Source organism: Microcaecilia unicolor, chromosome 13, assembly GCF_901765095.1.
Source record: "Microcaecilia unicolor chromosome 13, aMicUni1.1, whole genome shotgun sequence".
NCBI lineage: Eukaryota > Metazoa > Chordata > Amphibia > Gymnophiona > Siphonopidae > Microcaecilia > Microcaecilia unicolor.
Window position 1 is genome coordinate 83,127,519 of NC_044043.1, and position 13,849 is coordinate 83,141,367.

Below are 13,849 nucleotides of genomic sequence, written 5' to 3' on the forward strand. Positions count from 1 at the left end.
CCGGTGGTGCGAGGCAGGACTGGAAGTTGGGAATCAGGGATAGTGCTGGGCAGACTTATACGGTCTGTGCCAGAGCCAGTGGTTGGGAGGCGGGGCTGGTGGTTGGGAGGCGGGGATAGTGCTGGGCAGACTTATACGGTCTGTGCCAGAGCCGGTGGTGGGAGGCGTGGCTGGTGGTTGGGAGGCGGGGATAGTGCTGAGTAGACTTATACGGTCTGTGTCCTGAAGAGCACAGGTACAAATCAAAGTAGGGTATACACAAAAAGCAGCACACATGAGTTGTCTTGTTGGGCAGACTGGATGGACCATGCAGGTCTTTTTTTCTGCCGTCATCTACTATGTTACTATGTAAGGGGAGAGGGGTAGGAGAGAAATAGAACAGATTCAGGAGAACAGGAAAGCTGACATGGGCCCAGATTACCCTTCCTGTTCTCTTTCCGTTTTCTATCTCCCCTTCACTTCTCTCCCTCCTTTGTCACCCCTTCCCCGTATCTTTATTTCCATCTCTCACCTTCCCTCTCCCCAGCACTCTCCCATTCTTCCTTTCTCTTCTTTCTTCTGGCACAGATGTTCACCCCCCTCCATTCCTCCCAGTACTCCCAGTAACTGTCTTTCTCCATTCCTCCTCCTGGCACACACTCTCCCCCTCAAATCCTCCCAGTACGTAAACACACTCTTCCCTCCTGGTACACTCTCTCGTCCCCACTTCTTCCGCTTCGAAGTATTCTCACTTTCTCTTCCCCCCCCTCCCCTGCACTCTCTTTCTCTGTCCACTGCCAGATACATAAACTTTGCCAAAAGTCCCTCAAGCCTAGTGTTTGCTTTCCAGCAGTGGACAATCCAGGTTAAAAGTAGCAAAATTTCATTCTGCTTACCTCCCAGGGGTAAGCAGTGGCTTTTCCCAAGTCTACCTTGATAGTGACTTACGGACTTTCTTCCAGAACTTGTCCAAACTTTTTTTTAAGCCCAGCTATGCTAACTGCTTTTACTACCACATCCTCTGGCAACAAATTCCAAAGCTTAATTATGCATTGACTACAGTGAACTTCCTAGACTTTTCCTGAGGACCTACAACCAGTCAGGTTTCAAATTAACCACAGTCACTATGTATAGAATACATTTGCATATACTGGGATTCCCATTGCTCATCAGTTTTTTTTTTTTTTTACTTTTTTTTTGATAATAGCTGAATCAGAGTTTCTTTATTTATGTATTTCTATGTTTTTTTTATTGGGATTTATTAACCACTTGTATGAAGAGATTCACCCATTGTATTGTAGAAGTGAGTATATTGTTTAATGTTTTTAGAGGTTTTTTGTATTATTTTTTGAAAAATTATTTGTAATAAAGATTTTTGTGAATTTAATAGTTGTTTAATCATACAAGAGTTAGGTTTTTGAGGCATTATCCTGAAAACCTAACTCTTGTATGGTTCTTGAGGACTGGAAATGAATTCCACTGGATTAAAGTGACCCAGAATAGTGTGCACCTCTGTGTGTGTGTGTGTGTGTGTGGGGGGGGGGGGGGGGGGGGTAGGATTCCCCCATAATTATGTCGTTATTTTGATTTGAAACCGTGACCCAATAATTTTCAGCTTCAGGAAGGGGGGGGGGGGTGTTGACACTGAACATATCTGGACTTTCTTTTAGCCGTCTAAGGCTGAAGGATTTTCCAATTTCCTGATAGCTGATATAATTGATTCAGACTAACCAAGGAAAGTCACCAGGGCACAATAATAAAATAAAAGATGAACCAGGTTTCAGAAACCTAATTAAGAGAGAGCTCTATCTACCAGCTGGGAGGCTGTGGTGTTACCCTTAACAGCAAAAGCAATTAGTGCCCTGGGAGCTCTCTGTAGACCTGAAACATTTCCAAGAGCCCTACAGGGAGGGCAAACGCTGCAGCTTGTTATGGAGCTGCCTTTATTTTGCTCTGGAGACTGCGCTGAATTTTTCTCGCAGCCCCTTTGACTGTAGCCTTAAAGAAGATATATGTTCTTTTTCAAGTTTTAAATCCCCAGCCTTGAGAAATAACCATGGGAAATGTAAGCAGTGTATGTTCTATTTTCACTACTTTTGTTGGACGCTTAAGGTTCGATTCACCTGTCTGCGGTTTGGTCTTTGGAAGGAGCCTGTTTGTGTTTACTTACTGATGGCTGCTAGAAATGTGCTTCAGGAGGTACCATCTTGTAGAGCGTGAAGCTTCAATTATATTTCTGTATGGTCTGAAGAGTGAAACTAGCTTCTGAAGTTCTGCATGCGTATTATTGGATGTGGAGGGGCTGCTGCAGTTCTGCTTTTGCATGTTCCGTAGGCATATCTTCTTAACTGTTTCCTTGCCAGAATGCAAGGCTAGTCTCTGAGCTTTTGCAATATTCTTTATGAGATGGAAACAGGGTTTCTCGTAGTGCAGTGCTGAGGACTCTGTAACCTGTTGGGTTTGCAGGGTATTTGCAATTAGCATGTATAGGATAAATTTGCATACATGGGAAACCCAGTATATGCAAATTTATTCCATGCATAGCGACTGTAACATAGTAGATGACGGCAGAAAAAGACCTGCATGCTCCATCCAGTCTGCCCAACAAGATAAACTCATATGTGCTACTTTTTGTGTATACCTTACCTTGATTTGTATCTGTGGCTATCTTGATAACCTGACTGGTTGTAGATCCCCAGGAAAAGTCTAGGAAGTTCATAGTAGTCAAGGAGACCAATGATGATTTTCTGTAGGATCATGCTAGGTTACCAATGTGAAACGTTTTGAGGGGCATAATCGAAAGGGACGCCCAAGTTTTGCTGAGGACGTCCTCTCAAAACGTCCCAGTGGAGGGGCGGGGAAACCCATATTATCGAAACAAGATGGTTGTCCATCTTTCGTTTCGATAAAACGGTCGGGGACGCCCAAATCCTGAAATTTAGGTTGTCCTTAGAGATGGTCATCCCTAGACTTGGTCGTTTCTGATTTTCGGCGATAATGGAAACCAAGGATGCCCATCTCAGAAACAACCAAATGCAAGCCCTTTGGTCGTGGGAGGAGCCAGCACTGGTCCTCCTGAGATGCCAGGACACCAACCGGGCACCCTAGGGGGCACTGCAGTGGACTTCAGAAATTGCTCCCAGGTACATAGCTCCCTTACCTTGTGTGCTGAGCCCCCCCCCAAATCCCCCCCCCAAAACCCACTCCCCACAACTGTACACCACTACCATAGCCCTTACGGGTGAAGGGGGACACCTAGATGTGGGTACAGTGGGTTTCTGGTGGGTTTTGGAGGGCTCACATTTACCACCACAAGTGTAACAGGTAGGGAAGGATGGGCCTGGGTCTGCCTGCCTGAAGTGCACTGCACCCACTAAAACTGCTCCAGGGACCTGCATCATCTGATTGATCTAGGAATACATTTTGTTTTACGAATTCCTAGACCCCTGACGCAGGCCGATAGGGCCGAAACACGACTCGTGTCGGGTCACTTTTTTATTGATTTGAATAAAGAATTTACTGCGGACACCATCTGAGAGAGGCTTTTTTTTTGCTCCATCTTCATTGCTTGGCTGTTGCATTTTAAGCCCTCTGGGGTGAAGCCGGCCTTTCGTAAACGTGACACACACTTGAAGCTGATAAAGTGAGGTTAGTGGCTGCTTGGAAGACACCTACGCTGCCAGGACTGCCCATCATTTTGTAGAAATTGGACTCTATCCCAGTAGCATACCAAGGGCGGGATGGTGGGGTCGGTCCACTCCAGGTGCAGGTAGCAAGAGGGTGCACAGAGCAGTTGCACGGCTGTCGGCTCCGCCGGTTCCCTGCCCCCTCTGGCGATACTTCTGTTCTGGGGCAGGAGACCGGCTGAGCCGACAGCAGCTCCATGCACCTCACTTCGGGGGGGGGGGGGGGGGGGTGATTGATGCGCTTCATGGGGGGGGGGAGGGCGTAGTGGCAACCCACCCCGGGTGGCAGCCAACCTAAGCCACTGCTTTATCCATCAGATGTCCAAACTGACAGCACTCCAGAATGGGCGTATTCTTTCTTATTATAAGGTTTGGAACTGTTATGTTCAGGGCTTTTTTTTGAGGGGGTACTTGGGGGTACTGAGTACCGGCACCTTTTCCATTGTCTGCTAAAATTGACCCATGGACCCCCAAGTTTTAATGAAAGAGCTCAGACCCTACACAGCAATTCTGCCTTTTCATAGATTCTTTGACTGGTTGCAGGGTCCTGGCTATTGTGGGGTGGGTGATCACCCCACCCCTAAAGGGTGGCCTAGCATTTGAGTCCCGGCACCTTTTTCGCTAGAGAAAATGCACTGGTTATGCTAACTGGAAATTGAACGTTGCCTCTCCCAAACTGCCAGTCCAGTCGGGGTCACCTCACTGTCTCACACTCTAGGCTGGTGCTGTTTGTTTTATGTCCTTTATAGGGGGGATTTGTTTGGGGATCTATTGGGGGGGCGGGGGATAAGGGGGGGATCGTGGGGGGGGGGATTCTTTCCTTTATAGTTTCTTGTACTGTATAAATGTAGAGCAACTTGTTTATGTTTGTATGAGGTTTTTATTTTCCACTAATAAAACAAAAAAAATATATTATTGGAAAAGTAACTCCTGGCAACTGCCTTGCGTCTGCATATTCAGCGCTGACTCTGAGTATCTGGGTCTGATTTAGACAGCATCAACCGGCATTTAAAGAAACGCTGAATGCCATTGGCTGCATGTTATTGCTGCCTTCAATTTTAAGGCAGACCTTCAGTGATAGTACAAAGTTTAACAACAAAGAAGAGCACAAATTCCACCTTCAAAGGAGCAGGTCCACAGGCTGAGTTAAATATTTAATCCTCACCTTCCTTGGTTGTCTCTCTACCTTGTCGTCTGTAGCTACAACACATTGCACTTTCTTTGAAAACACTTGGGTATAACAATTTGGCACTCTCTGTTGATCTTTTGTTTTTTGTTTTTTAACAGTGTATATACCCAGCATATTTTCTTCACTCACCATTTCATATCATAGTAACATGGTAGATGACGGCAGAAGAAGACCTGCAAGGTCCATCCAGTCTGCCCAACAAGATAAACTCATATGTGCTACTTTTTGTGTATACCTTACCTTGATTTGTTTCTGCCATTTTCAGGGCACAGACCGTAGAGGTCTGCCCACCACTAGCCCCGCCTCCCAACCACCAACCCCACCTCCCACTACCGGCTCTGGCACAGACTGTATAAGTCTGCCCAGCACTATCCACGCCTCCCAACCACCAGTCCCGCCTCCCACCACTGGCTCTGGCACAGACCGTATAAGTCTGCCCCGCCTCCCACCACCGGCTCTGCCACCCAATCTCGCCTGAGCTCCTGAGGATCCATTCCTTCTGAACAGATCCTCAGGAGCTTAGCCGAGATTGGGTGGCAGAGCCGGTGGTGGGAGGCGCGGGGCTGGTGGTTTTATCCAACTGCTAACTTAAAAGCTCAACCATTTTCCCACACACTTTTGAGGTCTTTCTAAAAGAACAGCGAAGGTTAACTATGTTTAGGGCCAGTGTAAGAATTTTTTGGCACCTGAGGCAAACCTTCCGCCTTGTGCTCCCTCCCCACAATCAACCTATATACCCTTTGCCTCCCCCCCCCCACCAACAATAATGATCACCCCAACACCACCCATACCAACATAAACCTGGATAAATTGTCTATTTAAAAACTGCCGAACGTCACTACTGGTAAAAGTACCTCCTGCTGTTTCTTTGAGTTTTGGAGGTCGTCGGGGACCTATTGTTTTCTTTTGACTATTATTATTATTAGCATTTGTATAGCGCTACCAGACGCACGCAGCGCTGAACACCTGGTACAAAGAGGCAGTCCCTGCTCAAAAGAGCTTACAATCTAAATAATACAGACAGACAAGACAGTTACGGGTGAGGGAAGTAATGGGTGAGAAGGCAGGAAGGGACAAGGGGAGGGCAATTGTGGCTAGGAGCTAAAAGCAGCAGTGAAAAGGTGGGTTTTCAGCATAGATTTGAAAACGGGTAGAGATGGAGCTAGACGTATAGGTCCAGGAAGTCTATTCCAGGCATAAGGTGCCGCGAGAGAAAAGGAGCGAAGCCTGGAGTTAGCAGTGGTGGAGAAGGGGGACGACAAGAGAGATTTGTCAAGCGAGCGGAGTTCACGGGGAGGAATATAGGGAGAGATGAGAGCGGAGAGGTAATGGGGGGCTGCAGAGTGTTTAAAGGTCAGTACTAGAACTGCTCTTTGGAACTCCTCAGAAGCTGCTGCCCTAGGTAACTAAGCAGTCTTACCTAATGGTTGGTCCATCCCTGACTGCATTTGTGTACCACAGGGTTTGGTAGTGAGGTACAGAGGGCAGGTCTGGGTGATGGATTGGTGGTTGGTCTTGTGGAAATCAAAGAGGATCATTATGACGCCTTGGGGTGGCCTGTTAGGTTAACACAGGGGCAAGGTTTGGTTATACTTGGAATGAGTGGCATGGAGATGTTGGTAGCCTACGAGAATGGTCTGGGAAAGCAACAAGATTTTTTTGGGGGGGGGAGGGGGCTGGTGTTGGCTTGGATGTGGGAGTTTGCAAACTCATTTACCCAGGGTAGTATGCAACCAGAAAGGTACAGAGAAGGGCGTGGAAAATAATAAAGGGGATGGGACAACTTCCCTATGAGGAAAGGCTAAAGTGGCTAGGGTTCTTCAAACTTGGGGAGATATGATAGAGGTCTATAAAATAATGAGTGGAGTGGAACGAGTAGGCATGGATCGCTTGTTTACTCTTTCAAAAAAAAACTAGGAGTAGGGGGCACGCAATGAAGCTACAAAGTAGTAAATTTAAAACAAATGAGAGAAAATATGTCTTCACTCAATTTGTAATTAAACTCTGAAATTCGTTGTCAGAGAATGTGGTAAAAGCAGTTAAGTACATAAGTACAAAAGTAATGCCATACTGGGAAAAGACCAAAGGTCCATCGAGCCCAGCATCTTGTCCACAACAGCGGCCAATCCAGGCCAAGGGCACCTGGCAAGTTCCCAAACGTACAAACATTCTATACATGTTATTCCTGGGATTTTGGATTTTTTCCAAGTCCGTTTAGTAGCGGTTTATGGACTTGTCCTTTAGGAAACCGTCCAACCCCTTTTTAAACTCTGCTAAGCTAACCGCCTTCACCACATTTTCCGGCAATGAATTCCAGAGTTTAATTACACGTTGGGTGAAGAAAAATTTCTCCGGTTTGTTTTAAATTTACTACACTGTAGTTTAATCACATGCCCCCTAGTCCTAGTTATCTTAGTGGGGTTTATAAAAAGGTTTGCATAGCTTCCTAAAAGAAAAGTCCATAAGCCAATATTAAGGAGGACTTGGGAAAATCCACTGCTTATTTCTAGGATACTAATAAAAATAGTAGAGGATACACAAAAAATGCAATATGTTATAATCTTGTACGTGGGTAAGTCTCATATATGCTTGACGGCTGATGTCACTTCACTCCTCGGTGAACCTATTGCCGTACAATATTATAATCATAGACTCTTACCCTCCAACCTACCAATGCCTAAACACTTTACTATTCATTTTTTATTCTTAACATAATTATTCTAATTATTCGTAACAACTCTGGTTACGAGCGAACATGAGGTTAAGCGCTCCCCCTTGACAAAGCAAGAATTGCGAAACAGGCTACCTGTCGGGGTTTGTGAGCACACTCGTTAGAAACAAGCTCAGATAAGTAACATATTGCCTAACCTTTACATATAATGTTAAGAATAAAAAATGAATAGTAAAGTGTTTAGGCATTGGTAGGTTGGAGGGTAAGAGTCTATGATTATAATATTGTACGGCAATAGGTTCACCGAGGAGTGAAGTGACATCAGCCGTCAAGCATATATGAGACTTACCCACGTACAAGATTATAACATATTGCATTTTTTGTGTATCCTCTACTATTTTTATTAGTTTTGAGTGTATTTTTCAGTAGAGAAGTGCCCATTAATTTTTGACAGTATTTCTAGGATAAGCAGCAAAAAATGTGCTGTTTTAGGATCTTGCCAGGTATTTGTAACCTGGATTGGCCACTGTTGGAAACAGGATGCTGGGCCTGATGGACCTTTGTCCCAGTATGGCAACACTTATCTACTTATGTACTAACTGAGTGGGTAACTGGCATTTATCTATCATGATTTCTTATATTACTGTGCAAATCTGCAGACTGATACAAATACCTGTGGATTGGAAATGATCTTGAGCGTATAAAAATTCTCCAGCCTGCAAAGATGGGGGTCGAATCTATCCTCTCCTTTTTCCCTTTGTAGAGCGTGGAGCATCGGGTTCTTTCTCGAGACCCTTCTGTGGACCTGGAACTCAAGCAGCCGGACTCTGGTGTGTCGTCACCAAACACCACCATGTCCGCTCAGCAGGCGCGTTTCGACATTGGGTCGCCTTCCAGTACCCTGTCCAACTATGATTCCTGTAACTCCAGCCAGTCCAGCACTGGTGAGAAGAAGGGCAGCCAGCATCCAGGCCAAGGCACCAGTAAGTGACATGCAGGTTCTCTGACTCCCGACACTCCCCTGCAGTTCCTGCTTATCAGATACTATTCTGGTACCTGGAAAATTATTGAGGTAAAAGAAAGGAAAAGTAGACACAACCGGAAGTCAACGTTAAGAGAATTAAAAATATAGAGGTATATATTCAACCGACGTGGGCATTTTTTTTTTTTTTTAGCCACTGCTGGCCATATGCTCTGATCCTCCATTCCAGGACATATCCAGGCACCGCCATATCTGGGTTTGTGCGGCACTTAACTGCCTAAGCGAAACCAGATGAAGATACAAGACTGAGTTTTATGTAGTCCAATGCTTAACTTAGGTGGTTAAGGACTAGATTCTATATGTCACGCCTAAAAAATTTAGCGCCAAAATGAATTTTGCCTATGCGCATTCTAAAAAAATATGCCTTAATTTAGGCATACTTTATAAAATAAGCCTAATTTCCACGCAGTTTATAGAACATGCCGAGCACTGGTCCGCGTGACTAAATTTATTCGTGGGCAGTTACACCAAGTAAAATCTGGTTTAAATGCTGATGCCTAAGCGGTAGGTTCAGGAAATCTAAGTATTATGCCTCGGGTTAAAAAAAATATCAAATATTGTGTACCTCCACTAAAATAATGAGCGGTGGCTGGAGGGCCAAAATATCTGCCGCGGTTACCCCTGTCTCCTATTAACTCTTCCCCCACTATCAATTAAGCAGCTCCACCTTTTCTCCTACCTCGCTGTCTCCTATTTTGGAACCCTTCTCCTCCTCTCTTCCTCATTAACAATGTGTATTTATGCCACCGGTGAGTGTTTTGCTGTCGGCCGCTGGCGTTATACCTGGGTATTTAATGCCAGACTCTGTCCAGGCTTCAGCGTTGAATATCCAGGTTTTTTTGAGCCATCTAACAAAATAGCTGTTTTAAGTCAATGTTCAGCCTTTGACTGCATAAGCCAAATGTCTTAACGATAGGACTGCTATTTATGCGGCCGGATATACGCGGTTTACTTATGTGATGAGGTGCTGAATAGTAGCAACTTAACCCGACTCCGCCCCTGGAACCGCCCACAAGTTAGCCGCTTTTGAATTTGCTGCTAACCGGTCATTTTCAGCGATGAGAACTGGCGGATAGCTGGCCAGTTAACTTGTTCTGGATGTGATGCAACACGACTGCGCAGTCAGATTCGGTAGGGGAAATTCTCAATGAATCTGTTTCTACCCTTCCTCAGAGCCTCCAGAAACAACAATAACAGACATGCAGACGTACATGGACATGCTGAATCCAGAGATCGACTCAAATGGCAGCAGACAGGGGGAGGAACCTGCCATGGTACTTCCATCCCCTCCAGCCTTCCCTCCACCCCCTCCCCCTTCCCCACCTCCAGATCCCAGGCTCCCTCCTCCACCATGTTACCCGGCGCCAAGCCCTCCTGAGGAACAGCACACGGCAGATATCTATGTGCAGGCTAAGAACAACCTTCGCCACATTGACAATGAGGCCTTCAAAGATGAGGTAAAGCTTGATATCGTATTTCTACATAATGAGTTGTCTTGTAACAGTAAAAAATGTGTCTCGGTTAAATCCTATGGTTCACAATCCTGCTGACAAGAGACAGTGGTGGTAAATCTTGGAGGGTGGTAGCCCAGTGCCCCCAAAATACTCCCGTGGCAGCAGCCTCGCTTCCATTTTGTCAGCTTTTTCTACCACCACCACCACCACCAGCTGCTCCTACTCTGCCAGTTATTAACTGAACCTGGTGCCCTGCCACCTTCAGGAAGTGATGCTGAGAAGGGGGAGGGTCAGGGTTATGGTAGCAAACAGTGCAGTTGCTCCAATTCCTCCCATTCACCTTATGACAGGCCTGGACTGGAAGGAGACTGCTGAGAGCCAGTGGCGTAGCCACAGGTGGGCCTGGGTGGGCCAGGGCCCACCTACTTAGTGTTCAGACACATATGTGCAGGACGTCAGACTCACAGAAACAGAAGCCTGCGCAGCCTTCTACGTGGAATGTTGCTAGTGGAATAGCAACATTCCATGTAGAATCTCCAATAGTATCTATTTTATTTTTGTTACATTTGTACCCTGCGCTTTCCCACTTATGGCAGGCTCAATGCGGCTTAAATGGGGCAATGGAGGATTAAGTGACTTGCCCAGAGTCACAAGGAGCTGCCTGTGCCTGAAGTGGGAATTGAACTCTGTTCCTCAGTTCCCCAGGACCAAAGTCCGCCACCCTAACCGCTAGGCCACTCCTCCACCGTTTGAGCCATCAGTAAATCAAATGGCTTTTAACTGTCTCCAGCTCACCTGATAATTATCATGCACATTTCCCTGCAGGCATGGCCTCCCCTCATTGTACATGCTCCAGCACAAACTTTCAACCAGCCGGAACATTTACAGATTTTAAACAATCACTACTATTTATTTTTATCACTCCTCAGTCTCACTTGCACACCTCTTCCAAACCTCTTCACTTTAATTTGAACATTGTGCAGACTCAAAGTTCTTTCCACACCAGGGACATACATAGCACTGGCCGAGGACAGCACAGCCAGAATCTGTCTACTATACTTCCATAAAGCTAACAAAAAGAGTGCTATGGTACTGATGAGAATGACTGTTCTGGTTTATTGATGGGATTTTGAAATCAACATTTCTCAATTTACACTCAGTAAATGTTAATAATAGTGTGGATGCATATGTATTTACAGCAATGTCTCTGGAAAAAAAATTGGAGCGTTTGTTGTTTTTTGTACCTTTTAATGGATTAGCAAGAAGGTTACCTGAAAATATCACCTGAAGTCCTTCCTATTTCTGGACCATTTTGGACTTTTTTTCACCTTTCCTTATTGTCTATTTTTCTCTGTTTCTTTGTTTCTATCTAATTAATTCCTGATTTCATTGTACTTGTATCTCCTCTGACCTGGCCAAAGCCTTTCAGTGCATTTTCCCTTCCCTTCTTCCTCTGATCCTTCTACCCTCTCTACTGTCATTGTAATTGTTTCCTCAGTTCCATTGTAAGCCGCTTTAAGTACATAAGTAATGCCACACTGGGAAAAGACCAAGGGTCCATCGAGCCCAGCATCCTGTCCACTACATCGGCCAATCCAGGCCAAGGGCACCTGGCGAGCTTCCCAAACGTACAAACATTCTATACATGTTATTCCTGGAATCGTGGATTTTCCCCAAGTCCATTTAGTAGTGGTTTATGGACTTGTCCTTTAGGAAACCGTCTAACCCCTTTTTAAACTCTGCCAAGCTAACCGCCTTCACCACGTTCTCCTGCAACGAATTCCAGCGTTGAGGCTGCGGGGTATAAATGTTCTGAATAAATAAATACTAGGGTTATATTTGGGGGGAAATGTGTTTCATTTAGTTTTTAGGGGTTTTATCATTTTTGTGTTTCTTCACAAAGTAAATTGTTTTAGAGCACATTGAAATGCAAAAAGATAATGAAAGAAATATGTACATGCTTCTGTAATGTTATTTTTTTTTATTAGAAATGAAACTGCAAAGGGTTTTGGTGTTTTCCCATGATGTTTTAACTGATTGCATATCCCTATAACATACTAATGCATAGGAACTTTGGAAACCTCTTGGAAGAAGTCTGTGAAACCTCAAAGCCCACACAAAATCTTGAATATAGGGGATGCTTTTTATGTCCAAAACTGAACTTATCTTCCCTCCTAAACCAACCTCTCCCCTTCCCCCATTCTCTATTTCTGTCGACAACACGCTCATTCTTCCTGTCTCGTCTGCTCGCAACCTTGGGGGTCATCTTCGACTCCTCCCTCTCCTTCTCTGTCCATATTCAACAGATTGCTAAAACCTGTCGTTTCTTCCTTTATAATATCGCCAAAATTCGCCCTTTCCTTTCTGAACACGCTATCGGAACCCTCATCCACACCTCTCATCACCTCTCGCTTAGACTACTGCAACTTGCTTCTCACAGGTCTTCCGCTCAGCCATCTCTCTCCTCTTCGATCTGTTCAAAACTCTGCTGCACCACTAATATTTCGCCAAAGTCGTTATGCCCATATCAGCCCTCTCCTGAAATCGCTTCACTGGCTCCCTATCCGTTTCCGTGTACAATTCAAGCTCCTCTTGTTGACCTATAAGTGCATTCACTCTGCAGCCCCTCACTACCTCTCCACCCTCATCTCTCCCTACACTCCTTCCCTAGAACTCCGTTCACTAGGCAGATCTCTCCTAGTTGCACCCTTCTCCTCCATCGCTAACTCCAGACTCCGCTCCTTCTATCTCGCCGCACCTTATGCCTGGAATAGGCTTCCTGAGCCATTACGTCTAGCTCCATCCCTGGCTGCCTTCAAATCCGGGCTAAAGGCCTACCTGTTTGATGCTGCTGTCGACTCCTGACTTGTCGCTTTTATCTTATCCTTGTGTCCTTCTGTCTGTCCTTCCCTTATCCTTATTGATCCTGTCTGTTTGTCCTGATTTAGATTGTAAGCTCTTTTGAGCAGGGACTGTCTTTTCTTCATGTTCAATTGTAAAGCGCTGCGTACGACTGGTAGCGCTATAGAAGTGATTTATAGTAGTAGTAGTAGTAGTTGCTTTGAGTTTGGCCTGCACAGTTGCGGTTTTCTGTGACATTAAAAGCTGGATTGTTGGCTCTTCTCCTTTATTACAAGAGTTTTACTATTTGAAGGCACACAAGTGCCCTGGATTTGGCTATTCTAATTGGCCCACAGTGTGTGTGCAGGAGGTGCTCTGCTCAGCCTGGCTTTACAGGCTTGTTTGCTTATAGAAAGTAATGGTGACACTGAGCACTTTTCAAGCCTAATAGCCCGAGGGCTATTTAATAAAGTCAAGTATGAGGTTGCAGTAGAATTTGCATAAAGACTTGGGCAAACAGTAATGAGAGCGTCTCAAGTTCAGAATCCCTGTTTGACTGTAGTAGCTCTCTTTAACTTCTCCCCACTGTTTTTATCAAGAATATAGAATATGCGGGAACAGGAACTTGAAGAGAAGGCTTCGGGGCAGAGCCAAAGGCAGCGTGTACAACGCTACCGCTGCCAGGAACGCTGGAAAAGACTGCTGCCTGCGCCGGAGGGAGGGAGGAAGAGAGAGGGGTAGACGGACACGCTCCTCTCCATCCGCTTGGGGGAGTGCAAAAACCAGACTTGGGGATCAAAATGAGAAACTCGGTCACAGAGGATATTGGTACTCAAATGGTAACCATGGGAACGCTCCTATACAAGATCAGCGAGGTTAGCCTGGGTGCTGAAATCCTTCTCAAACTATCTAGAAGGCTGACCGCGTCTGCCCTATTGCACTATTTTTGAACTCAAGATCACACCCTTCTGTCCCTTTTCGTTTCAA

General features: G+C 45.4%; 1 protein-coding gene across 2 annotated transcripts in view; it reads left to right on the forward strand.

The window, feature by feature from the left end:
- ESPN (espin) overlaps nucleotides 1–13,849 on the forward strand; it is a 163,526-nt gene that overhangs the window by 50,474 nt on the left and 99,203 nt on the right. For both annotated transcript variants that reach the window (XM_030186135.1, XM_030186136.1), the window contains 2 exons: nucleotides 8,289–8,508; nucleotides 9,741–10,024. In XM_030186135.1, coding sequence (XP_030041995.1) covers nucleotides 8,289–8,508; nucleotides 9,741–10,024 — 504 coding nt within the window. The remainder of the gene's footprint in view (nucleotides 1–8,288; nucleotides 8,509–9,740; nucleotides 10,025–13,849) is intronic.